The sequence below is a fragment of the Panthera tigris genome, chromosome C2 (assembly GCF_018350195.1).
Source record: "Panthera tigris isolate Pti1 chromosome C2, P.tigris_Pti1_mat1.1, whole genome shotgun sequence".
Classification (NCBI taxonomy): Eukaryota; Metazoa; Chordata; class Mammalia; order Carnivora; family Felidae; genus Panthera; species Panthera tigris.
In genome coordinates, this window is record NC_056668.1 from 131,740,421 (window position 1) to 131,768,374 (window position 27,954).

A 27,954-nucleotide genomic window follows, 5' to 3' on the forward strand; every position below is an offset into this window, starting at 1 on the left:
AAGGCGGGGCTTAAATCCGTCGGCTCGCAGCGTGAGTTGAGAATGTAAACACACTCCTCCAATCAGAGCCGTGCCCTTTTCCCAGCTCCTCCATTCGCGGGGCCAGAGTGCCAGAAGGAGGCGGGACTAGCAGGAGGCTGAGACCTATGCCAAGCAGGTGAGACGCGGAGCCTCTGAGGCCTCTAGCTCCTCTGTGCCTACCCTCCGGAGGCATTTGGGGGTTCGCTAAGGCGAGTGGAGCACACGCAGAGTAGGAGCGGAAGGAGGGCTAGGAGCACTAGCGGAAGGGGGCGTGGCGGGCGCTCTCGCCTCCGCCCCCCCCCCACCCCCGGGGCGCCCTAAGGGCCTAGGCAGGTTTCGCAAAGGCTGCTGGGACCCGGGTGGGCTGGGTGGAGCCTAGCCTAGTGCAAAGTTGAATTTCGGTCGTGTTGTGCTTCCAGGTCTGCTGTGTACTAGGCGTTTACTACACGCTTTTTGGTTTACACGCTTTTTTGTAACTAAAGAAGTTTCACAACTATGTAGTTCCTGAAACATAGTCAATAGTACACGTCAGTTAAATCCATAAACGGATTTACTCTTTATCCCAATATACATGGGGACACCGAATTTCCAACCAAAAGACAAAGTAATTTTGCCCAGAGCCATTGAACCCATCCCATTCTTCAGAATCCCCAGCTTGTACTCTACTCACTGTTTAGCCCTTAGGCTACAAGAGACAAGAAGGAACCCTTGAACCTAGTTACATTTGACCATTGTTTTCTCTAACCCTTGCGACTAGCCCACTCTTCCTCTCCACTCTCCATTCTTGTCTTTCCAAAATCAGGAAATGTGGGTTTTCATAATTTTTAGATTTAGTCCCTGTCTACCACCAGTCCCTGTAGCTTGATAACCTTTTAAAACGCATTTTTGAGCGAAAAAGATGTTTGTAGTGCAATTTCTGAGGGTGTGGTCTCCCTCCAGGTCCTGAAACCACCGGTTCAGTAATAAAATCTCCATAACAAAGAGTGGAACTTTAAATTTTTGAGGATTTGGAGTGTTTCAAAGCAAAAAGGCAAGTAATATGTGGAAGGTAGAGAGAGGAGAAGGGAGTGGATCATGGGTAGAGGAATGAGTGAAAAGCACTGGAAGTGAAAGGATTTCTAAATCCAGAGGTTTTCCAACTGTAGTCATGGGCCCTTCCAAAAGGTCTTCTTTTTGGCGGTTCAAGCCCTAACCTCCCACTCTAAAGACAAGAGAGTGAAATAGTTACCTCCCTGGATACGGGACCTAGCCTAAGGTAGCCGATCAAAGAGGGAGATTTCTTTGATGTTTCAGAGTTCCTCTAAAATATAAATGCAGGTGTTGCATTTCCACTCCAAAATGTATCCATATTTTAATATAAGTATTATCTTTTTATGAGGTAAAATAAACATGCAATTAAATGTACAGGTCATAAAGAAGTTTTGACAATTGGCTATACCTATGTAATCGCCACCCAAAATAAAAATGACATTTTAAACTTACCAGTCAAGTGAAATTGATGTTCCAGAAAGATGCAAAATGTTCTTTGTGTGGCTTTGAATAGTCCTGTTCTTTGTCTCCCGTCTCTGAGAAGCATGGACCCCACCCTCCTCTATCAGGTAGTATTGTTTATATCAACACTTATGTGACAGTCTGTACTACCATTGTATCAGAATCACTTGGAAAGCTTTTTAAAAATGCAGTTGCTTAGGCCCTACACCACATCTTCTGAATCAGTGAGTTAGGACAAGTTAGGCACCTATATATTTTTTAAAGCTGCTACCTAATTTTGATTTGCAGCCTGACTTGGGAACCCCTAGCTCTGTACTCATGGTTGAGGCATTAGTTAACAATGAAATGTGTGACTGCCTGTTACCAAAGTAATACTGTTGATTCGTTTGGATTTACAGGTTCAAGGCTACTTGTTGGGCATTGGCAGCACAGACCGTGTAGATCGTTAGTCCATTCATGGGACCTTGTGTCTACTTCTGTGTCAAAAGAATCATAGACAAAATCACTCCACATAAAGTGTTGTGAAAACTGTGCCATGAATTGGAACAAGTCCCCTGAATTTAGATTAATGGGTTTTACAAAAAGGATAAATTCTCAACTGACTGGATTCTGGCCTTTAGCAAGGGGAAAAGTCAATGAGACTATTTAAACTTGCTTTCACCTTTGTATCTTTGGTTCAGGGTACAACGTTCCACTGTGTACTTGGTCAGATGATTCAGCAGAAGTGATCCTTGTCCCCAGGATTAGCAAGCACTGAGAGCAACTCCTTTCCATCCAATTGTGGTTACAGGATTCTGCTGTGATTTATCCAGGCCCTTCCATGCAAACTTTGTAAGCATTAACCACATTCTTTATTACTTTGATTGGTGGTAGGCATGGAATTTTATTTGTTGCATGTTTTATTGGAATTTTTTTGTTTGATTTTGTTTCTTTATCCATGGAATGAGGTCAAAGGAGGAATAAGTCTGAGTTGGTTTTTTTTTTTTTTTTTTTTAGAAAAGGCTAACACAATGATAATATGCTCTCTAAAGCACAGAGCTGGGATGACTGGGTGGCTCAGTTGGTTAAGTGTCTGATTCTTGATCTCAGCTCAGGTCTTGATCTCATGGTCATGAGTTCAAGCCCCACATTGGGCTTCGTGCTGGGTGTGAAGGCTACTTAAAGAAATAAAATAATAAACAAAACAAACAAAGAGCAGAGGTGGTCATCAAAGTGTCTATGCCCAAGTTCATCTGGGTAAAGAGAATATCCAGGCAACCAGGTAACTTATTAAGAGTTGCAAATATAGTGCCTAGAGAAAATATATTCTCTAAAGGCAGTTTCTAAAAGTAATAGTAACTCCTCAGGCCCCCAAATTATGATAGTATGTTTTAATTTCAGTAAACAAAGACACTAAAAATCCTTGTGATTATTTAAAAAGCAAAACACCAGCTGAACCTATAAGAAATTGTCTCACAAACCTATGTTATCAAGATGTGAAGTGTTTGGTTATCAAGTGAAGAAATGAATTAGGGTTATCTGTGATATATTATAGAATGGCTGAAAAGAAAAGAAAATTGGCTGAAATAAAAGAAAGCTGAAACTAAGTACCTTAAAAACAAACAAAAAGCAAGCAACAATAACAAAAAGAAAAAAGGATATCTATGTAGAATACTCTTTTTAAAACCAACACTGAAAACCGTACAGCAAGAAATGTGCTATAAAAAAAATGTGTGAACATAATTAGAGCAGAAAATAAAATATAAAATAAAATGTTCTTTGAATAAAATAGGTTAAGTTGATCTTTGCTTCTCATTAAATTGATGGACTGCAAAGTACCAAAGCTCAGAAATAGGCTTGAAGCAAAACCAGTGAAAAGCAGTTTTATTATTGAGGTGTCTGGGACAGGTTTAATGCCTATTACTGGGAGACGGGTACTCGGGGACAGGTACTGGGTTTTTTTTCCAGTTGTCTGTGACCTAGAGAAAGGTTGGATTTCTGCCCTTGGCTAGGACACACAAGCACCTTTTCTCTACATTTGAATGCCAGCTAGACCCAGACCTGGAGTGGGAAACGCAGTTGGGCAGAAACTGAAGAAACATTGTGTCCCTCTTATTGCTGTGTCTTTGTCCATTGTGTGTTTGGTTGTTTGTTTGTTTTTTTTCAATTTAAATTTGGGGTGGTTTGACTTCAGCAATCGTTAAATCACTAATAAACATGTTACTTTATGTAAAGTGCACCAGAAAATGGTGACAACTGTGTGTCATGCTATGAGGATGTAAGAGATTTATCTCAAGTGGCTTAGAAACCGTAATCCAACATTTCTCAGTATGATAGAACCCCACACTTGGGGGTGGCCCATGGTGGGGGTGGGGTGGGGGACAGCTATGACTTATGAAAAATGGTAGCAATAGTTCAATGCTTCTGTTCTCATTTGTTTCTTCTGTTTTGCCATTAGCCTTCAGTACAGTCCCTTTCCTTAGCTTTTAAAAGTGTACCTTATTGTTTTGTTTTGCTTTTAATCTGTTCCTCATGTGAGCAAAACAAAGAATCCACTGTGGGGCAGAATCTCTGAATGATTCCCGGGGTTCTGAATGGAACTGCTGGGGTGTAATCCCAGGTGAGGGACATCTTCCTGATTAAGAGTTTAGGCCCTTGAACTTCCTTCTATGTCACAACCTTTGAGTTCCCCTTTGGAGCTTACCTGTGACATACTGTTTTATTCACTTTAAAGTTTGTTTATATTTAACATTTACGGCATCTTTCAAACCCATGAACGGGAACAGAGATGGATTCATACACATGTACCCAGCCCCTAGCTCAAGAAATTCATTAAAAATACAGTGAAGCTCCCTGTGGATCCCTTCCCCAGTGCATTTTCCACCCCCTGTGCCATAGAGGTAACCACTATCTTGAATTTGGTGTTTATAATTCCCACATTAGCCATTCTCTTTTTTTTTCTAGTTTTTTAATGTTTTTATTTACGTTTGAGACAGAGAGAGACAGAGCATGAGCGGGGGAGGGGCAGAGAGAGAGGGGGAGGCACAGAATCTGAAGCAGGGTCCAGGCTCTGAGCTGTCAGCACAGAGCTCGATGTGGGACTCAAACTCAGGAACCATGAGATCATGACCTGAGCCAAAGTTGAACATTTAAACGACTGAGCCACCCAGGCACCCCTCACATTATCCATTCTTTACGGGATGGACATTTAGGTTATCTTTAACTTTTCATTGTTATAAACAAATTTCTCTAAACATTTTTGCATGTCCCCTGGTGTACCTGTGTGAGTTTTTATGTATATGTGGCTAGGGGTGGGTCACATCAGTGTTACTAGATATTGCCAAATTGGTCTCCAAAGTTACTGTACCAATTGATAGTCCCACATTCTGTTTATAAGAACTCCCCTTTCTCCACATTCTCAATCATGAAATTTGTAATTTTTGCCAATCTACATGAATGTGAAATGGCTTCTCATTTGCATTTCCCTGATTACTAATGAAGATACAGGTATAGATACGCCATCTGGGTTTTCTTATTCTGTCAATTGCCTCTTTTATATCTTTTGCCCATTTCTTTATGGATTGTTTATCTTTTTCTTATTTATTTGTAGATATTCTTTATATATTCTGAATGCTTATGCTTTGTCTTTTAACTTTGTTTATAGTTACTTTTGAGGTGCAAAGTTGTGGGGTTTTGGGGTGTGGTCACATTTGACAATTCTTTTCCTGGGCTCCTTCATGTGCCCGTGGTCAGTTGCTAGGTCACTCTGCCACTGGAAGCTGACTGGTAACCCACTGGGGTGGCAGGTATATTGCTACTGAACCCGTTATCGCTCATCATTCAACAGGTGTCCCTGGGCTTCTTCAGATGGTGGCAGCAGATTGCAAAAGGGGACAAACCCCATTGTGGAACCTTTGTGTATCATGGTTGCTAACATCCTATCAGCTAAAGCAAGTTACATGGCCGAGTTCAGACTCTGACTAAGATGGCATTAAAAGTGACATGATAAAGAAACATGAATATGGAGAGAGGAATCGTTGCTAGCCATTTTTGCTAGTCAATTTCCCAAAATATCCATTTTCCATTTACGGTATAGTTCATTCTTATCCCAATGATCCATAGTGTCATCTCTGTTATACTATCAAGTTTCCATATATGTATGTGGTCTGTCTCTGTACTCTGCTCTTTCTTAATTTTTTTGAAATAAGTCTTATGTTGGTAGGGAAGTCCTTCTATTTTGTTCTTTTGAAAACACCTTGTCAGTTGCTATAATGTCCTATTGCTGCTATAACAGATTACCACAAATTTGGTGGCTTAAAAACAACATAAATGCATTATCTTATAGCTCTATAGTTCAGAAGTCTGAAATGGGTCTCCCTGGGATAATATCAAAATGCTGGCAGGACTGCGTTCCTTTCTGGAGGCCTTAAAAGAGACTCCTTCTAGCTTCTAGAGGCTTCCCACATTCTTGGCAGTGTGAACAATATCAGGCCTAAACCTTCTCATGCTACCATCCCTCTGGTTCTCCCTCTTCTACTTTCACTCATAAAGGCACTGGTGATTGCATTGAGCCTACCTACATAATGCAGGATAATGTCTATTTTACAGTCAGCTCTTTAGCAACCTTTAAAAATACATATATATGCACACATATAATATATATATGTGTGTATATATATAGATATCTATATATAGATATATCTATAAATCTATCAGATTGCAGAAAAGCTATTAGAAACTACTAGGGTAATATCAAGAAGAATCTATAGCTAACGTGAAGAGGCTGCCATTGGCCAAGGATGGGATACTTTGAGTTTCAATAATGATAATAATTGAGATGGAGAGAAACTCATAAAATATGTTTAAATATATGAGTTCATAAATGATATTTTTTAAAGATTTTTTTTTTAATTTTTAAGTAATCTCCTCACCCAACATGGAGCTCAGGCTTACAGCCCTGAAATCAAGAGTTGCATGCTCCACCAACTGAGCCACCCATAAATGATATTTTAAAAAATTGGTCAACTTCAGAGAATAATAGAGAACCAATTCATTGTCTTGAAAACTGATTTTAAAAAGAATGGAAGAGAGAATCTAGCATTTATCCTGCCTTTTCTGTATGTACTGTACCACTAGATAACCAAATAGCAGATAAAATAGAATGTCTTTTTATGAAAAGTATTCCAATTAATAAATTAAATGATGGAATTAGAAAGCTAGCACTTTGCAATCCCCAATGAACATATAAAGGCATTAAGTATCAATGTTTTGTGCTAAGATTATGAGAAGAGAGTTAGACACGTGCCTTGTGATGAAAATACACACTGCCACCCATAGCCTTGCCAAAAGGATGGACACTGAGTCTGATCCAGTTTTGGATCCAGCTGCCAATTGGCAAGAAATAGCAAAGAAAGAGGAAAAGTTTGAACCTCACCATGCATTTGCAATAATACAACCCATTCTGTTGGAAAATCTACAGGTCTAATCTACAGGCTTCTTCAACAAGTTTGTTTTATGGAAATAAAAGGGACGAAAAAGGAAATTCTAGATTGAAAGAGACTTAAAGCCTATATCAATGTTTTAATTTTTTTTTTAATTTACTTTTTTAGTAATCTCTACACCCAACATGGGGCTTGAACTCACGACCCCGAGATCAAGAGTTTCATGCTGTTCTGACTGAGCCAGTCAGGCACCTCAATATATCAGTGTTTTTAAATTAGGAAGACTAAACTATAATGTCTAGGGATGCACATTGGGTCATAAAGCTTTTTTTCTTTTAAAGGAAGTGATAAGCATAAAAGCCATGGTAGTGGTTAGTTGGTCACTTATGGGTAGAGTTGCCAGATTTAGAAAAACAAAACAGGGCACCCAGGACTCCCAGTTAAATTTGACTTTCAGATAAACAATGAATAATTTTTTAGCACAAGTATGTCCCAATACACTTGTTTATCCAAAAGGCAAGCTTAACTTGGCTTCCTATATTTTATCTGGCAAAATCTTCATTTTATTCAAGATGGTAATGCAGCACTCTTCCCAGCCTTCCTTGTTGCTGGGGGCCAAAGCAATTTAAATGAAGTCAAGGGGCAGGGCTTTGGGGTGGTTCTTCCAGCCTGCAGCAGAGTGGAATTGGGTATGGAAGTCCCGCTGTCTTGCAGTGAGCCCGTGCTTTGTACTGTGAACTTCACAAGTTCACAGGATGATGAGACGGGGCTGGAGGTGGGTATTTCCCCTTCCTCCGGGTCAGTCAGGCTCTGATAAAACCTTAACTGGTTAGCTCGGTTCTCTTGAGGGCAGCCCTCCTGAAGAACAGAATGCTCTGACTGCTTTCCCCTTCTCCCTGCCAGAAACATGAGATTTTTTCCCAGTGTTCACTGGGACAACCTGGTAGAGCTCTTGGAGGCAAAACTCACAAAAGTGTGGGTACCCTGCCCCCCAAGCTGGAAGTTTTTAACTCTGACTTACCTGCCCTGAGCCTCCAAAATTTGTCCGTTGCAGTTGAAGTTTTCCTGTGCTAGTACTGGCTCCCACGGAGGTTTCTGTGCTTCTCTGTATCCACCTGTCTGTCTCTCTAATTTTGGAGGCAACGGTTTGCCCCGTGACCTCAGTTCTCTGAAACAATTATGAAGAGTTGTTGGTTTTCAGATCTTTTAGGTTTTTACTTGTAAACAATAGAATGGCTCCTTCCAAGCTCCTTATATGCCAGACTGTAAGCCAGAAGTCTCAGCTGGTTTTTTTCCCTTACGTTTTTCAATTTATTAGAAAAACAGGGTAACATTTAAGAAAATATTTTAAATCCCCGTAAGATGACCTGCCATGTTTTCATTAATTCACATTCTCTTCTAGTCTTTGGTCACATGTATACATGTTTTACTTAGCTATTATCGTTGTAAATACAGAAAGATATTTATTATATGTTTATTTAGCACATCTTAAATGTGGCCCATCATTAGAGTCTTCATAACTGTTTTTTCCGTGTTTGCTTAATATTCCACCTGGTTTATATACATCAACTTTCATACCTTTGTTCATATTGAATATTGTTTCCAACTTTTAGCTGCTGGGAGTTATTCTTCAATTTGAACTGGCTTCCACTTCCTGAACACTAAGCACTTTACATTTCTAACTGACAGATAACTTATTTACTTAAAGTTCTATAGTGAGTAAATCGTAGCCAGGATTTGAACTCACATATGTTGAAACTCAAAAGCCCGTATTCTTTACTTCCATGGTATGTTGTCATTTCAACTAACTTTTGTTTTGAATGACTTCCTAGGATAAAGTCCCAGAAGTAGACTATAATTCATAATAGAAATTGTCAAACTTTTTTTCCCAGTGAGAAATTGCTATTCTTTATCATTTTACTAATTTACCTTACTTCTTTTACAAATTTAATACTTTGGACTAATACTAGTTAATGTCTATTTTGTACATAAATTCAAAGTCTTTTTTTTATGTTTATTTATTTGGGAGGGGAGGGGCAGAAAGAGAATCTGAAGCAGGCTCCGGCTGTCAGCACAGTGTCTGACCTTCAGCTGGATCTCCAAAGTCAAGAGTTACACGCTTAACCAATCAAGCCACCCAGGCGCCCCCAAGTTCAGAATCTTTCAAAGTGTTTGTTTATGATTGTTTTCTTCTCATTTAAATCTGTTCTTGTTCATTGCCTGTTTATAACTGTTGTCTTGATGTTTATATTTTGCATGTAAATTTTAATTTGTCAGTCTGTTTCTTCTGTTGTTTAAACGCCTTCAGGTTTTAGAAAGTGGCTTCATCAAATATCTGATGTCAAATTCTAATTTATGCTAGTTTTCCTATCATTCAAATAGTTAGCTCTTGATTTTGAGTTTATTTTTGTATATGGCCTAAGATGTCTAAACTTAATTCCAGGGACGCGTGGGTGTCTCAGTCAGTTAAGTGCCCGACTCTTGATCTCAGCTCAGGTCGTGATCTCAGGGTCATGATCTCAGGGTCATAAGTTCAAGCCCCGTGTTGGGGCTATTTAAAAAAAATAAAAAATAAACTTCATTCCAAATTGTTTGTAAGTCAGTCATCCCAATATCACTTACTCAATCACATGCTTCCCCCCATTGTTTTGAGTTGCATTGGCATAAAAAGAATGTAGGCTTTTGCACAAAATCAGTTTGGGTTAAATCCTGACTCTGGGTCTTGATCCCCTTCAAGTTTAGGAGTAAGCTCTTTCCTAAGAAGAGCTAGACTGTTCCCCTCTGCTTTGCCCCCAGTGCTCAGGAATGTAGCACCAACTATCATGGCAGAGTCAGAAACCTCCCCATCCAACTCCACCCTTCCATCAACCCCAAAGAGCCCTGAGCTTGGAGGAGATGCAGCTGTGGCTGAGTGGGGACCTTTACCAGAGGGAAGAAGGCACACGAGTAACTACTGATCTGATCAAAGCGGAAGCAAACAAAACTACTCAGGGCCTCCAGGAAGTGAGACAAAGGTGGAGATCTACTAACCATTTCTCTACACCTCTACCATACCGTGGATGGAGAAGACAACCGACTTAGTGAATAGGCTGGAAAGTCCGTTACTCTTGATTTTGTACTGTGCTCTAGCTGAATACCGTGAGCGCCTGCCCATACTGTGGGGTCGCCTGCATGTTCCCACCACGTTTGTGTCAGGAGAATGCTCTATAGGTACTCAGAACGGATCACATTTGGACCTGCTTTGTGCTGTTTCTCTCTTGGTGATCTTGACTGTGCCTTCCCCGCGATGTAATAACTTCTGGTTTCTCCTTAGGAAAAAGTAGACTTCAACATGTTTTCTTTAGTGCTATGTCTTACTTTAGCTTTGTTGTTTGTTTCATACTTCCTACCGTTATTTATTTTCAGTGTTTCCAGATTTTTTAAAGTTTATATATTTATTTTGAGAGAGAGAGAGAGAGCACAAGCAGGGGAGGGACAGAGAGAGACAGAGAGAGAGAATCCCAAGCAAGACTCTGCAGTGTCAGTACAGAGCCCAACACAGGGCTCGAAGTCACCAACCGTAAGATCACAACCTGAGCCGAAATCCAGAGTCGGCTGCTTAATTGACTGAGCCACCGAGGCACCCCTCCAGATCATTTTATTAAGGATTGTTCTTTTGCCTTGGGGAGCGTGGTTCCCCCATTGTTCTTCACTGTCTGCATCCAGGGCATTTCCACCATTGTCGTGGTTCTGTGATTTGGATTTTCACTCCTGAACACTGGTAGGTAAGAGCACAGGGGTGATGGACTTACAGTGATGTTTCACCCACTCCACCCTTAGACATGTTGTGTCCATACACTTAGTAATCACAAAGAGTCTTGGGGCACCTCAGTGCTCCGTCAGTTAAGCATCCAACTTCTGCTCAGGTCATGATCTTGCAGTTCGTGGGTTCGAGCCCCACATCTGCTTCAGAGCCTGCTTTGGATTCTGTGTCTCCCTCTCTCCCTCTGCCCCTCCTCTGCTCATGCTCTGTCTCTCTCTCCCTCTCTATCAAAAATAAATAAACACTAAAAAAAATTTTTTTTAATCACAAAGAGTCTTTACATTGCCCTCATTTCTGAGCACATCTTCCCTGAAAAATTTGACCTGAGGTTTTGGGACATCATATTTTCCTTGCACTGGTTGTATTACTTCTGGGTGTCCAGCCTTCAGGTCCTCATTATCTAGAAGGTGGTTCTTCTGATGGTTCTTCTGAAGGTGGTTCCTCTAGTTGAAGGTAGTCCAACAAAGAAGTGGAGGAAAAATTTCCCAAAGACTTTGAAAAATAATTCTTTGCTGACATTCACTGAGACCCATTTTGGGGAAATTGATGATTCATTCTTAGAGGATGAAGAAGGTAAAGCCTAACTGGAAGCTATAAATATTCCAGAAGAGCAAAGTGGCTGCAAGTGACCCCATCATTCTTTTCTCTGAAGACTGACTGGCAGTGGAAGAAGCCTTCTCTGTGCTTATTTATTTATTTATGTATTCATTCATTCATTCATCTATTTATTTAATTTATTTATTATTTTAATTTATATCCTAGTTAGCATATAGTGCAACAATGATTTCAGGAGTAGAATCCAGTGATTCATTCCCTCCATATAACACCCAGTGTTCATCCCAATAAGTGTCCTCCTTAATGCCTCTTGGCCATTTAGCCCATCCCCCAGCCACAACCCTCCAGCAACCCTCAGCTTGTTCTCTGTATTTATAGAGTCTCTTATGTTTTTTCCCCCTCCCAGTTTTTATATTATTTTTGCTTCCCTTCTCTTATGTTTATCTGTTTTGTGTCTTAAATTCCACATGTGAGTGAAGTCATATGATATTTGTCTCTCTCTGACTAATTTTACTTAGCGTAATACGCTCTAGTTCCATCCATGTAGTTGCAAATGGCAAGATTTCATTCTTTTTGATTGCCGAGTAATACTCCGTTGTATATATAAATCACATCTTCTTTATCCATTCATCCATCAATGGACACTTGGGCTCTTTCCAATACTTTGGCTATTGTGGATAGTGCTGCTAGAAACATGGGGGTGCATGTGTCCCTTCGAAACAGCACATCTGTATCCTGTGGATAAATGCCTAGTAGTGCAATTGCTGGGTCGTAGGGTAGTTCTATTTTTAGTTTTTTGAGGAACATCCATACTGTTTTCCAGAGTGGCTGGACCAGTTTGCGTTCCCACCAGCAGTGTAAGAGGGTTCGCGTTTCTCCACATCCTCGCCAACCTCTGTTGTTGCCTGAGTTGTTAATTTTAGTCATTCTGACAAGTATGAGGTGGTATCTCATTGTGGTTTTGATTTGTATTTCCCTGATGATGAGTGATGTTGAGCATTTTTTCACGTGTTTGTTAGCCATCTGGATGTCTTCTTTGGAGAAGTGTCTATTCATGTCTTTTGCCCATTTCTTCACTGGATTATTTGGTTTTGGGGTTTTGAGTTTGATAAGTTCCTTATAGATTTTGGGTACAAACCCTTTCATTTTTGCTTTTGTTTCCCTTGCTTCCAGAGACATGTTGTGTAAGAAGTTGCTGTGGCTAAAATCAGAGATGTTTTTGCCTGCTTTCTCCTCGAGGATTTTGATGGCTTCCTGTCTTACATTTAGGTCTTTCATCCATTTTGAATTTATTTTTGTGTCTAGTGTAAGAAAGCAGTCCAGGTTCATTTTTCTGCATGTCGCTGTCCAGTTTTCCCACCACCACTTGCTGAAGAGACTGTCTTTATTCCATTGGATATTCTTTCCTGCTTTGTCAAAGGTTAGTTGGCCATATGTTTATGGGTCCATTTCTGGTTCTCTATTCTATTCCATTGATATACTGTTTTTGTTCCAGGACATACGGTCTTGATGATTACAGCTTTGTAATACGTCCTGAAGTCTGGGATTGTGATGCCTCCAGCTTTGGTTTTCTTTTTCAAGATTGCTTTGGCTATTCAGGGTCTTTTCTGGTTCCATACAAATTTTAAGATTGTTTGTTCAAGCTCTGTGAAGAATGCTGGTGTTATTTTGATAGGGACTGCATTGAATATGTAGACCACTTTGGGTAGTATCAACCTTTTAACAATATTTGTTCTTACAATGTATGAACATGGAATATTTTTCCTTTTTTGTGCGTCTTCTTCAATTTCTTTCATAAGCTTTCTATAGTTTTCAGTGTATACATTTTTCACTTCTTTGGTTAGGTTTATTCCTAGGTATTTTATGGGTTTTGGTGTAGTTGTAAATGGGATCAATTCCTTGATTTCTCTTTCAGCTGCTTCATTATTGCTGCATAGAAATGCAACCGATTTCTGTGCATTGATTTTTATATCCTGTGACTTTGCAGAATTTATGGATCAGTTCTAGCAGTTTTTTGGTGGAATCTTTTGGGTTTTCCATATAGAGTATCATGTCATCTGTGAGGAGTGAAAGTTTGACCTCCTCCTGGCCTATTTGGAATGCCTTTTATTTCTTTGTGTTGTCTGATTGCTGAGGCTAAGACTTCCAATACTATGTTGAATAACAGTGGCGAGAGTGGACATCCCTGTCGTGTTCCTGACCTTAGGGTGTGCTCTTTCCTTTGTTATTAGTCTCAGACCACAAAGTCTCTGGACCCAGTTTAAGACTTATATCGTCAGTGGTTCAATTTTGACTCCTAAGGATTTCTGCTATGCAGTTTTTGAGATGGAAACTGATACGTTTTTGCAGAACATAGGAGATTTTTCAGATTACCTATTTATTTATAAGTGTATAATTTAAATGTATAAATGTATTAACTATTTATATAACAAAATATTTATCTATTGTCTGGGTTTTAGTCTTTTAAAATCAGGAGCTTTAGGGTGCCACCTGGGTGGCTCAGTCGGTTAAGTGTCCAACTTTGGCTCAGGTCATGATCTCATGGTCCATGAGTTTGAGCCCTGCATCGGGCTCTGCGCTGACAGCTCAGAGCCTGCTTGAGATATTCTCTCTCTCTCTCTCTCTCTCTCTCTCTCTCTCTCTCTTCCCCTCCCCCACTTGTGTGCATGCTCTCTTTCTCTCTGTCTCTCTTTCAAAATAAATAAATAAACTTTAAAAAATCAGGAACTTTAAACAAATGAAAACCAGCAACAACCTGGTTCTACAATGATGTTTCTGTTAAGGCTAAGGACAAGCACTGAATCCTTTAATTGACATGGACCCGGATTGTTTGGGGGAAGTTTTCCCCCTTAGTTTGAGTGTTAAATACTTTGCCACTTATTTTCATTAAATATGGTGGAAACACTTTGAAATCTGCCCCAATTCTATCAGCCCTGTTGAGGAGGCACTCAGGAAATAAAGGTTCTGAATCATGTCTTCGACATGAGGGAAATATAGGAATCAGAACATATGTTCTGTGTGCCTTTACCTTCTAGCCCAGTGGGTTTCCAGGTATGACTGCATGCCAGGAACATCAGCATCAGCATCACCTAGGAATTTGTTAGAAAATGCACATTCTGGGGCCCTGTCCCAGACCTGATGAATCAAAACTTCTAGGCACGGGGTGCAGGGATCTGTGTGGGCAAGCCCTCCAGGTGACTGAAGGGATGCTCACGTTTGAGAACCACTGCTGTGGTCTGACCCCCCAGATTCTCCCTTGGGAGTGCTACTTGGAATCTGTTTCTGCTGCGGCTAAATTGAACACTACCCATTGGTCTTTGAACGTTTGACTGATAAGTTGCCCCAGTTCTTCAACATGTGCCAGAAGGGCTGGACCAGGAGTCAGGAGACTTGGTTTCCAGTCTGTTCTCACTACTAACTAGTGCTGGAGTTTTCCCTCACCGTGAAAATAGAATTTTACCATTTCACTTCCACTGCTTTCTGCGATAGGAAGATAAAATGAAATAACGGATGGTGAAAATGATTCGAAAATGTTAGCACGTAACATGTAAAAGTCAGTGTGGCGTTGATATAAAATTTTGTTCCCCTAGAACCCTTAACTCAGCTAGATTTCCGCCATTCATTGTGCTGCCTGTCACAGTGTGGCTGGGCTGTGTCACTGCAAATCCAGTCACATCCTATGAAGTGTACCACTGTAAGGTAAGAGATGGCAACAAATTTAGGACTTGTGAATACAGTCCTAAATTAGGTCCTGGAAGCATAGCAAATAAAAAAACAGTTTTCATGAAGCCCACATCTTAGAAAACCTCTTTTACAGTGGGAAGCAGAAAAAAAATAAAAATGAGAAGGAAAGCAGGAAAAACACCATCCACTTACTACACAAGAATCACTTTGCTATTGTGCGACTTAAGAGCAAACCAACGTGGGCCAATGATCCTCCGTTTGTCCACATGGTGGCAGCAGCGAACCTGTAGATTCCATCTCCACAGGGGCTCTTTCTGTCCACACAAGAAAAAGAAAGCACCTTCTTACATTAAATACCGGGGTGTTTCAGGGAGAAGTATTATTTGACTTAAATTATGAAGATAATTTCCCATTTGAGGAAAAGAGAGAGGACTTATAGTTAGATTCAAGTGTCACAATCCTTCGATTGTAGTGTAGCCAATGGAACAGAAATAGGCCCTAATCAAAGGCCTGGTCCAAAGTTACACTTCTGTATGTCACTCTCTTTTTTTTTTTAAGATCATAGGTGGAATTAAAAAAAAAAAAATGAAATCGCAACTTACCAGTTCAATTCAGAGGACTGGGTAATTTACTCGCTGTTTGGAGTTCAGCCTTGAATCTTGACACCATCATCACTTGCCACTCACAAGTGTTTTATTTACACTTGACATTTCCTACTGAGACATCAAAAGTGTCATCGGTGGATAGGTTTGCATGAAACTGTCCAAGCTAAAACCATCGTGGGGCATCTTATTCCAGGGGCCAGTCCCAGGCGAGCTCACAACTAGCATCAGCAGAGGGGGGAACCAGAAAATAGGCGGCTTTCTAGGAAATAAAAGGTCTATTTTGGGATTTCTTTAAATTCAGATTATGTAAATTAGGTGGAGATTGGACATTATTTCTCCTTCTGTAAAAGAATCCAGGCAAGGATATCATAAACTTCATAAGTTTAAAACTATTTGGAACTTTACAGTGACTTGGGGGGCATCCTGCCAGATATGCACAGGAACGTATAGTGTGCTGAGTCCTTACTGACTTACCAGCTCCCTCAGTTTTGTTCCACAGGATGTGACATTTCCTTTGCTGACTTTTCCTGCCTCCTTTCCCAGTCATGGGACTGTTCTTCTCCCTGACAAGGCAGGCATGACAGGATCTTTTATTAAAATGATCCATAGTTCTATATATAAATTTTTAAATGTATATACCTGCCTCTGAAATTATCTTATTAAGAGTACCTTAATAACAATCCTTTCATTTTATTGCAAAAGATACTATTGTACTAGTATGGCCAGGAAGGAAATACAGCTAATTATCAAGATGAATCACTTAGCAGAGTAGAAAAAAAAGTTTGCATGTGTAAAAATAACCAGTGAGTGATATGTTACCAAATTTCCACAAAATAGCTTTCCGTGTAATTTAGACTTTGATTTCTTTTTCTCAGAGACCACAGGAACCTTCCTGACCAGGATTAGTGTCAGAGGAACATTTTTCATGATGAAATGAGATGCTGGGGCTTCTCTGGGGCAGTTAAAAGGTCAGGATGCTTGCTCAGAGATGTCACTCCAGCAAAGCTCTCCCCACCCCGTCAACAATTTCCTGTCTCCCAGATCATTCCTATTGGCATACTATACGGACTCTGGCTTTTCCTCTGCATGAAATGGGGAGGCATTGAAAGATTTTGAGCAGAGGAGTGTCAGGACTGACTTAGGCTTTAACCGGATCTCATGGGCTGTTCTAGAAGGGGGAGAATGGAAGCAGACAGGGCAACTGCCTGGCATTGTGAGAGACCGGGGACAGGGCCTGTGGTTTTTCTCTGACTTCACTTTTTGCTGTCTTCCTCTGCCCTGGGCTCCAGCCCACTGTTCTCCTTGCTGGTTTCTTGAACCCTCTCAGCAAGTTCCCACTCAGGCCTTGTTGACCTAGCTGTCCTCTCTGCCTGGAACATTTCCCCCAGGCATCCACATGGCCTCCTCCCTCACCTTTGGCAGACCTCACCTCACTGAGACCTTTCCTGACCATACTATTTAAAATTGTCCCCCACCCAGGCCAGACCCTCGCTGCCCCCTTCCCTGTCTTTATTTCCCCTTTGCACATACTGCGTAAGGCATCCTCAGTGTTTATTTGATTGTGGTCAGTCTCCCCATACATCCTGAGTGGGGGCTGCTTGAGGAAGGGCCGGGCTTGTTCATGGCTGTACCCCGACACCTATACCTGCGTCTGGCTCACAGTCCGATGTCTCTTGGATGTCTGAAGGGAGCACCCTCCCCACTGCTGTTTCCTGGCAGTGAGACTCAGGGCACCCTGTGAGCCCGAGCCCCCACATCAGAGGGTCGTGGTGAGCTGAGTGGACAAAGCAGGGTGTGGGGGCACACCGTCACCCAGACGGGGCCTTCGTGTCAGGCCTTCCTGCAGTTTTAGCTCGCCTGTCAAATGCCCTCCGATGGAAGAGGGTGTGTGTGTACCTTTTCAGACTGAGCACACGCCTGTACTCACGGCTGTTTATCGTCCGGGTCCTGGCCAGCTCTAGAACTACATCTATGGCTGGGTTTCCAAGAGCCCCAGGACTTCCGGAAGCTTCTTGTTCCCAGGGAGCCCCAACACCCCAGCCCACCTGTGCTTTCTGTGGTGAACCAGCACCTGGTAACCACCGGAAACCAGATCTGGATGCTGTCCTGCCCCATTAAAACTGCCCCCCTCTCCTACCCGCTGTGCCCTCCAGAGTCCCTATCTTGGGCCTTGTTGGTTTTCTTGAGACATTTGTGTAGTGCCAAATAAAGAGGGAAAGCCAGCATTTGCAAATTTGGTTAAACCAGCTGCTATTTCACCACACATCGGGACGGGCAAACTGTGGTACCTATTTTTATCATAATTACTCATTCTCTCCTACCTCATTAAGCTTGCTTCTTTCAAGCATGAATACCTGGTTAAATCTGCCTAACCTCTTATTATCACCCACCTTTGTTCACACACAAGTGATTGCCATTTACAGCCCTGCTGCCAAGCACCTTTTGTAAATAATCTACATTTTACTTTCTCAAAATAGAAAGAAATGTAATATCTTGCTGGTTCCATAGTTTTCTTGTTTTACCATTTTGCAAGTCCTGACACTTGAACTAATGTCCTCTGTCCCCAAGTAAATGGGTGACACACAGCTCTTTGTTGAGAAAGGGGGATGCTGTGACCACCCCGCTGGGCCCCAGGCACTCCTGAGCTGGCTCCACCGGGCACTGGTTCACACAACTCTCCCCTCCCCCGGCCTCAGTTTCCCCACCTCTGAGTGAGGCCAGCATCTACTGCTTGAGAAATACCGGGAATGTGTCTTTGAAGATGAAAGTTTCTCCCCCGAACCATTCCCCATTATCATCATTCTGAAACCAGAGGGAGCAGAAACTAGATTTTGACCGTTAAAATTATCCCGTGCTGGTCTTCAGAGGCAAAATTCAGATAAGAAACCTTATCAATTATACTTTTGTTTCTACTCAGAATCTCATGACTGCTTGCCCAAAGCCTCCTTGTTCTAATCTCAGAACATCGTTCAGGGTCCCAGATGAATGGCAACAAGTCCTGGGGTTGGGTATCTGGATGGTGCACTTAGTCCCTGGGACAAGAAGTAACAGTGTGTGAGACAAGGCCGTGGGATGAGGCCTGCTCAGCCCAACAAGTGTTTGGTTTTGCAAGGATTCAGACTGAGCCTCCCGAGTCCTTGTTCTGTTGCTGAAAATACTTATGGTTACTTTTGTTTCTGGAACTATTAAGAGAAAAATAAAAGGAAGTTTGCAGCCTGGAAAGTTTGGTTTTAAAATGCAAACACAGGAGTTATGAGTCAGACTTGGACAGGGCGTCGTTGTCTTTTTAAAAAGCAGCAGTAGGATTCCTTGATTTGTCTTTGTTATCTCGATGTTTAATCCGGATTCCTGGGCACTTGGTCAGCCCCAGCGCATCTCCACAGAGCAAGTGGCCTGGCCTTGGCACACCCCCTGGTATATCTGTGTGTTAGGCGAGGGGCTTCAGCTGGGAGGCCAGGCTGGTTTTCAAGGAAGAATTGGAATATTCACTCTAACACAGTAACACATAACTATTGGGAATAAAAACTCCTACTCTTGGGAAAAAAAAGGCACACAGAAGTGTCATTGTAAGTGACATAATTTACTTCTAATTGCTTATGGTAGGGCCTACATAGCTGGGTGTACGTCCTAGAAAATCCTCTTACGTTTTCTAGAAAATCCTTGTATATTTTCTAGACGGTTGCATTTTATCACTGCAAAAGGATTTTATTTCCAAACGATTATGCTTTTGAGCACGAGTGGTGGAATCGCAGAGACAGAGGTTGAGAAGGTGATGATTCCCAAATTCAAGGAGGAGAAACAAAACGCTTTGATTGGGAGCCCTCTTTTTACCTATCCATAACCAAGAGTAGACACTGGCACGTAAGTAGAAGTCAGCAGCTTCTCTGCACCAAATAAAGAATGTCGTGCTAAGAAGGACTTACCCTTTATATTCATTACTGACCAAAGAAATGCAGGGAGAATTTTAATCCATCAGAGTTTTGTAGCTAGGAAAGCCGAGCTGTATTATCGGGATCGCAACAATCAGAGCTGATGTGGATGGTTGACACGTTTGTGTGTGTGGAGGGCAGGTGGTGGGATGTGGAATATGCCACCGACTTCTATAAAATAGTCATGGTAGTTATTCTTGCCTAAAACTTAGGTACGTGGCTAGAAAGGCGAGTAGTGACACAATGCCGTCTTGCTGAACGCTGGGGAAGAAAATCATGGCAAACATCGGGTCTGTTTTGGAAACATTCTAAAACCAGACTAACACAGCGAGCCATTTTAAATGTAGCTTGCTACGTGTTTGGAGAGAAACACAGACCCTTTTATTAGGAACATGAAACAAATCTTTGAGTTGCAGTATCACGGCGGGTAGGTTTAATTGCTGAGATTAATAAGTCACAGCTGCAAAAGTTACATTCTTGGCAGGATTCTTTATTCAGCTGTTTTCCCCTTGCCTCCTTACGTTCCAGATTTATGGCCTGCATTATGTCTGGAGCCGGCAGTCAGCTTGCTCTTTTCCTCTTCGGCTGCTACGTGGTTGCCCTGGGAGTCCACACCGAGGAACCACGCGTGGCCCAGCACTCTGAGGCTGAACACTACGTGGCTGCTGTGTACGAGCACCAGTCAATCTTCACTCCCAGCCCTCTAGCACTCGTGGGCCGCAAGCAGGCCTTGGACCTAATGAACCAGAACCTCGACATCTATGAACAGCAAGTGATGACCGCAGCCCAAAAGGCAAGAAACACTCCTGGGTTAGCCCGCCGCCCCCCCCCCCCCCCCCCCCCCCCCAAGCTTGTCTAGCAGAACAGGGCGAATTGCTCTCTGGCTCTCTGTCAATGGCTCCCGCAGCCCTTCTGGAAAATTAGTCCAGCTGGTAAAGCGGAGCTGAAGTAGTCAGGTGGCTGGGGTCTCGCTGCTCAGTGGTCCATGGACCAGTGGCATCAGCAGCCCTCTGGAGCCTGTGAGAAATGCAGGATCTGGGGCCTGCCCGGACCTGCTGAATCAATCAACATCATAGCAAGATCCCCAGGTGCTGCTTTTCCCCTCATGTCTGAGGAGTCCGGAGCTCAGTCCCTGGTTCTCAGATGTGGCCGTGCAGAGGGAGTGCTCAGCCAGTCGTAAACTAAGTGGGTGCCTGTATGCCATACCCGCAGAGGCAGATGGGGTGTGGATTGAGCACTGGGAGTTCTAAGGCTCCCCAGTGGATTCTGATGTGCAGAAAATTCTAGAAACTTCCAGGCATGAGGGTCTGTCCTGCTCTCTGAGGCATTCAAAATAGTAAGCATCCACAGAACTGCTGTTTTCCACCTTCAGTCTATTTGGGGCTCATTTCTCGTCTCTGTTCCAGACCATGAACAGTCTGAGACCTCAGTCCAGACAGAACGGAGGTGGACAGAGGGAGGTCTTTGCCAGCCTTTGTGAAGGCTTCCTGCTTGGCCTGCATTTCCCACTTCTGCCAGGAAGGGTGGGGCAGAGGGGCAGTGTCCGTGCCAGACGTGACCATAACAAAATGCCCTGTTGGGAAACCCATAACCAAAGGGAAATTTGGACTTTCACCTGGTGTGTGGTGACCAAGCCCAGTCATGTGAGGAAGCCCTGCTCTGCCCTGACAGGAGGTACACTCCATGTGAGCAAAACTTCCCTGTGCCGGTGAGTTTGGAGGGCAGGACAGTTCGGGCCAGCAGGTCCTGCTCCAAAATAGTTCCTATCTCTGTTCAGGGTACTCAGGATTGCCTGGACGGCCACTAGCTATTGCTGCATTTTAAAATTCTACCTCATTACCTGTGTATGTGTATATATGCATATATAAAATTATAGGCTACCTTTTAGAGATATACATATATATAGGGGCGCCTGGGTAGCTTAGTAGGTTAAGCATCTGACTTCGGCTCAGGTCATGATCTCGAGGTTCGGGAGTTCAAACCCTGCATTGGGCTCTGTGCTGACAGCTTGGAGCCTGGAGCCTGTTTCAGACTCTGTGTCTCCCTCTGTCTCTGCCCCTCCCCTGCTCACTCTCTGTCTCTCTCAAAAATAAACATTAAAAAAATTAAAACAATATACACATATATAGGGCTAATATTGGAAGAGAGTTTAAGACCTTGTCCAGCTTCTTCTGATGGGTGATGCTCCTCTCTCGTTCAAAGCCCCACATCCAGTCTCTCCTTGAACTGTGGCCCAGAACGCACTGTCTGATGAGAGCGCGGGAGCTTCTGGCAAGGTTTGCCTTTCAGTGAACAACAGTTTGCCTCCCGGCAACTGCCACCCGTTCTGTCCCCTTAGCTAAACAGAACAGACGGAGGAACTGACCATGGCGGGTCGTTTTCCACAGGAGGACAGCCGTCATGCTCCTTCCCCCCGCCCCCAAACCCAGCATCTCTTCTCCAGGCTGTATGTCCCTTTTACAAAGATTTCCCAGATGATCTCTGTGCCCAGAGCCATAGGAAGGTCTCCGTATTCAAGGGCAGAGTGGAGGAGATGTAGCGCCATTCTCATTCGAGACTTTGTCCCCAGAAAGCTGTTGGCAGCCACATCTCACTGTGGATTCATAAGTCATTTGCTGCCAACTCACACTCCCGAGTCTTCTTCCCACACACGGACACACGTGCCACTCTTGCCACCCGGTACTTACAAGGTTAACTTCTTTAACCTGAACACACGACTTCACATTTATGCTGTGAAATCTCATCATTCCAGTCTGTTCGGCTATTTGGGGATCTTTACTGGCATCCTGCATATCAGTTACCTTCACGTCATTCACACATTTGATACACACCTCATTTATGTTTACGCTGAAGTCAGTGTAAAAAAATCCCAGGCTGTGCCCTTAGACCTCCTGGTGACACAGATCCACTCGAGACCATTCTGTGCACAGAGGTGTTTGCTTGCATGGTGCTGAAATACGAGCCATCCCTCGCTTCTCCATCCTGTCCACAAGACCATTCTAAGAGGTTGGGCAGAGGCCATGCTGAACTCCAGAGGCTGTGACGGTGGTATTCCCCTGCCTTCCAATAACCTGCCCCCAAAGGAAACCTATAACATGTTTTTGTTGAGCCCATGCTGCCTGCAAGTCATCATTCCTTCTCTGTTTGTGGTCCAAGAGAACAGATTGTTTATCTGATCATTTCTTAGTGCTTACAGATCTCTCGGCTTCCCTGCATGGTTTTATGCGTTCAAGCAACTTCTATGACAAATTGATGCCAAGCATGTGTCAAAATTTTAGATCAAACTTGCTGGAAGGCAAGCGTTCCCGAACTAGCCAACTGAAGTATTTCTCTCTTGGTAGAGATATTTATAGGGAAGAAAAGGACTCCAACTTAAAGATATTAGGCTGGTCCATCAACTGGGTTGGCAACCTTAATTCCTCAGGAGTTCTTGACCTCATTGAAGTCTCTCCGAAAACTCCTCATTTATCAGGGATGCTAACTGCTTTCTAGATGGATTGATAGTCACATTAGATCCAGCGTTCTACCCTGGCTCAGGTTGGTTCCTCTTCTTATTTCTAGAAAATATGTATTTAGGAAATGCAATTTAACTTCAGTATTAATCTAATATGTATACATAACATAAATGGTATTGTCCATAGGAAACCATTCAACATTCTTGGGGAAAGTTTTGTTTTTAATAAAGGAAAACATTTGTCCAAGTATAATTTTCAAAAAGTTAAAACATGACTCCTGGGATGCCTGAGTGGCTCAGCTGGTTGGGTGTCCGGCTTTGGCTTGGGTCATGATCTCACCATTTTTGGGTTCGAGCCTTGTGTCGGGCTCTGTGCTGACAGCTCAGAGCCTGGAGCCTGCTTCAGATTCTGTGTCTCCCTCTCTCTCTGCCCCTCCCCCGCTTGCACTCTGTGCCTCTCTCTCTCAAAAATAAATAAAAACGTAAAAAAAATTTTAAAACCTCTTACACAAATATAGAACGAACATGTGCCAAAACTGTTATTTAACTCACTGATCTAATGAAGAAATCAGTCAGATGGTAAAGCTGGCTCAAAAGAGCATTGGAGGAACATGAGTGTGTGTATCGGTCAAATGAACGTTGAAATGAATTTGCTCGTGTATACAAAACTGGCTAATGTCCTATAGAGCAATACAATTGCAGTCTGGGGTGATCTAATATTAAATAACAAAGCCTAGCAATAGTACATTCACTAAATAATCCTTGAGTGAGCCTCTTAAATAGTACCCTAGTATATGTTAGAAAGGCAAACATCTTGCTTTATTTCCAAGTTTGTGATAATTTTGCTTTACCGTGTACTGTAAGGTGACCAATCTTAACACTCTACCGGGAGGAGCATACATTGGTATAATCTTTCTGGAGGGCTATTTGGCAATGTAAACAACTGAAAACTCTTCCTGTCTGTGAGCCCGTATCCTCACTTACAAGACTTCATTCTGAAGAAATCATCAGACACGTAAACAGTTGTGTATAATACTCATTAAGTGTTTTGAGCACCCTGTATGCAGATGGTCACCAGAAGTTGGGAACAATTCAGATATCCGCTGATAAAAGATGAATTATGGTGTTCTCTTAAATATAATGTGGCCATTGCAAATGGTATTTTTGAAAGTATCTTGGTAGTCTTGATGCTGTATGTAGTGAGGAACGTCAAGATGGAAAACTATTTATGTATTTATTTAAAATTTTCTTTAAAAGTAGGCTCCATGCTCAGCGGAGCCCAGCGTGGGGCTTGAACTCATGACCCTGAGCTGAGATCACGAGTCCGATGCTTTACCAGCTGCGTCACTTAGGTGCTCCCGAAACACCATGTATTTATCATTATCGCAATTATATACACACACACAGACAAAATAAAAATAGCCAAGATATTAACTAAACTAATATTAATATTATCTGTTCTCCAAGTTTTCTACAGTTACACTTTCGAAGCTTTTTTAGCCAGAATAAAATATTATAAAGAGTTTGCAGTGCATTCCAGAAATAAGTGACTCAAATTGCCTCTTATTTTAGGTTATTCATACCTTCTCTGCCTTCCTCCTCCACCTTTCACTCTGGAGCAATGTTCCAGGCTTCGCATTTTAAGCTGTGTAAGTGGAGAGCAGCAGGAGAATGAGGTCCTGATGCTGGGAGCTTAGGGTGCCCCGTTTGTTTGGATTTCATTCGGTTAATGTGAACATCACAGGGAGCCCCAGGCTATCAGTCAGGAAACCTAGGTTGTCTCCAGGTGTGGGACAAAGCCTGGGGAGTGGTTAGGATTCGGAGAAGGGCCTCCTAATTCCCAGTTGGAGAACTTCAAGTTAGAGAAAGTCCTTATTTCTATGCTGAAATGAACACACTTGAATTTTCCCCACCAGCCCAGTGAAGCAGACTTTTTAGGAGTGGGCCCCAGCATCACCCCTAAACCAAGTGTTTTTTCAGGAGCTCCCCGTCTGATTTAGATGCACAATGAGTGGAAACCACTGGATTGGAGACACCCCATCTGTCAACAAGCCCAGTATTCAAGGCCTTTGTACTGTGCCACCACCAGGAACTCCAAACCTCTCCTGATCGTCTGCTTGGCAAACTCCTGCTTTCTGCTCCAATCTCACTCATTCCCCCCTTCCCTAACATGAGGTATGGTGAATGGTTGTTTCTAAATCCATCTGCCTTTGTTACCTGACAATGAGGCCAAGTGAGACAGTTTCCCCAAGACCAAGATCCCTGATGATCCCCAGCCACCATCTTAGAACCTCTGGTTCCTGGCACAGTACAACTACCTGATGGCTGTCCGACGAGTGAATGAAAGAACAGATGAGTGAAAGAAGGGGTGTTTCCTGTAATCGGATAATATACCATACTTTGATGTGTTTGACCTACAGGGTGTACAGATTATAGTGTTTCCAGAAGATGGCATTCATGGATTCAACTTTACAAGAACATCTGTTTACCCATTTTTGGACTTCATGCCGTCTCCCCAGTTGGTCAGGTGGAATCCTTGCCTGGAGCCCCACCGATTCAATGACACAGAGGTAAGGGAGAGTCCCAGCCTTCCTCCTCCGTAGACTGAAGGCATGCAGAGATGAACCAAGCCAGGGGCCAACAGCCAAGACAGGTTAAATGAGACCGAAAGGAGACCCTAGGTTCCTAAAAATGAAATCTGAGCTCCCCAAACTCCCTGTGCCACATATTCCATCAGTTAAAGAGTGTCTGGTATTATGGGGCATTTACTCATCTCTGGATCGTTCTATTTAATTACACAGGACATACAAGAATATATACTTAGAAAACAAACGAATCAGAAGTAAGAAAATTAAAGTCCCATCTTCACACACCCCACCAATTACCCTCCTTCTCTTCCTAGAGAAACTGCCATCAACACTTTGATATGCATCCAACTGTATTCTTTTCTATTCATTTCATAGTTATTGACATCCTCTTTATTAGCATGCTATATGCTTTTGTAAAACCCTTGCTATTATAACGTTTGAGTCAATATCCTTGTACATATATCTTCATAAATATGTCCAAGTTTTTCTGTAAGGTAAGATTCCTAGAAATGGAATTTCTCAGCGAAAGGATATGCACATTTTGAATTATTTTAAAGACTACCAAATTTCCCTTTTGAAAGACCTTCGTTTCATTTTACATCCCTTGTGATAGTCTCGAGTGCCTGTTTCCCCACCTTTGGTCAATGCAAGATGGAATAATATCTTGAATTTTTGCCAATCTTACGAAGGTGCAGAATGAGATCTCATTATTTTCATTTGTGTTTCCTCATTACTAATGAGGTTGAGTATCTTCTCAGATGTCCATTGGCCATTTGTATTTGTGCTGTGAATCACCTGTTCATATCCTGTGCACTCTTCCAGTAGTGTTTTTTCTTTACTGATGTATGATAGCTGTTTACATATTATAGACACAATACAGGTACTTTTCTATTTTAAAATTATAAGGCAAATGGCAGGATTTTAAAAATTCATTTATTTATGCCTTTTTTTCCCTTTAGGTCCTCCAGCGCCTGAGTTGCATGGCCATCAAGGGCAATATGTTCCTGGTGGCCAATCTTGGGACCAAGCAGCCTTGCCATAACAATGACCCGGGGTGCCCACATGATGGAAGATACCAGTTTAACACAAATGTCGTGTTCAGCAACAACGGAACCCTTGTTGACCGCTATCGCAAACACAACCTCTACTTTGAGGCAGCTTTTGATACCCCTCTCAAAGTGGATCACATCATCTTTGATACCCCTTTTGCTGGCAAATTTGGCATCTTCACCTGCTTTGATATATTGTTTTTTGACCCTGCCATTAGACTCCTCAGAGACTCTGAGGTGAAGCACGTCGTATATCCTACTGCCTGGATGAACCAGCTCCCACTCTTGGCAGCCATTCAGATTCAGAGAGCTTTTGCCGTTGCCTTTGGTATCAACCTGCTGGCTGCCAACATCCACCACCCATCTCTGGGGATGACCGGAAGTGGCATACACAGCCCTCAGAAGTCCTTTTGGCACCATGACATGGAAAACGCCACTGGTCATCTTATAATTGCACAGGTAGCCAGAAATCCACTGGGTCTCATTGGTCCAGAGAATGCCACAGGTAAAATGAACCCATCTCATAGTAAGTTTTTAGAAATCTTGGCAGGTGATCCATACTGTGAAAAGGATGCTCAGGAAGTCCATTGTGATGGAGCCACCAAGTGGAACATGAACACTCCTCCTGTGTTTCATTCGGAGATGATGTATGACAATTTCACCCTGGTCCCTGTGTGGGGAAAGGAAGGCTACCTCCGTGTCTGTGCAAACGGCCTCTGCTGTTATTTGCTTTACCAGCGGCCCACTTTGTCCAAAGAGCTGTATGCCCTGGGGGTCTTTGACGGTCTTCACACTGTGCACGGCACTTACTATGTTCAAGTTTGTGCCCTGGTCAAGTGTGGGGGTCTTGGCTTTAACACCTGTGGGCAGGAGATCACAGAGGCCACAGGGATATTTGAGTTCCACCTATGGGGGAACTTCAGTACTTCCTATATCTTTCCTCTGCTTCTTACCTCAGGGATGTCCCTGGAAACCCCTGATCAGCTTGGCTGGGAGAATGACTACTCCTTCCTGAGCAAGAGCGGACTGTCCTCTGGCCTGGTGACGGCAGCTCTCTACGGGCGGCTGTATGAGAGGGACTAGGGCAGTGTGGGGTGGGCAGCCCTGCACTTGTCCAGACCACAGCTCACAAGCACTGGGACCACCTCTCTGCCCCACAGCCCATTGTGGGAGCTGTGGGATGAGGTAGGAGAGGCACCTTCCCCCATTGTCTTTTCCTCTTTGACGTGGATTATCGAGTCTTTTCTGGTATTCCCTGCTCCCGTTTCTCTTTTTCAAGCCATATCTTCCTCCAGCAAACCTCTCATTATACAATTGGTTTTAAGAGCTAAAATAAAAATGCCAGTTTATATTTTA

The 27,954-nt window shown here is 42.7% G+C and overlaps 1 protein-coding gene across 3 annotated transcripts; it reads left to right on the forward strand.

Moving 5' to 3' along the window:
• Positions 1-27,954, forward strand: BTD (biotinidase). 3 transcript variants are annotated; one of them, XM_042998959.1, is made up of 5 exons: positions 1-157; positions 2,193-2,343; positions 20,036-20,300; positions 25,382-25,531; positions 26,509-27,954. In XM_042998959.1, exons 2-5 carry the CDS (start codon positions 2,333-2,335, stop codon positions 27,679-27,681), a joined length of 1,599 nt encoding a protein of 532 aa, XP_042854893.1. In that variant the 5' UTR covers positions 1-157; positions 2,193-2,332; the 3' UTR covers positions 27,682-27,954. The 3 variants fall into 3 exon arrangements, with proteins under 3 accessions (XP_042854893.1, XP_042854895.1, XP_042854894.1); XM_042998960.1 differs by lacking the exon at positions 1-157 and adding an exon at positions 400-440; XM_042998961.1 differs by lacking the exon at positions 2,193-2,343.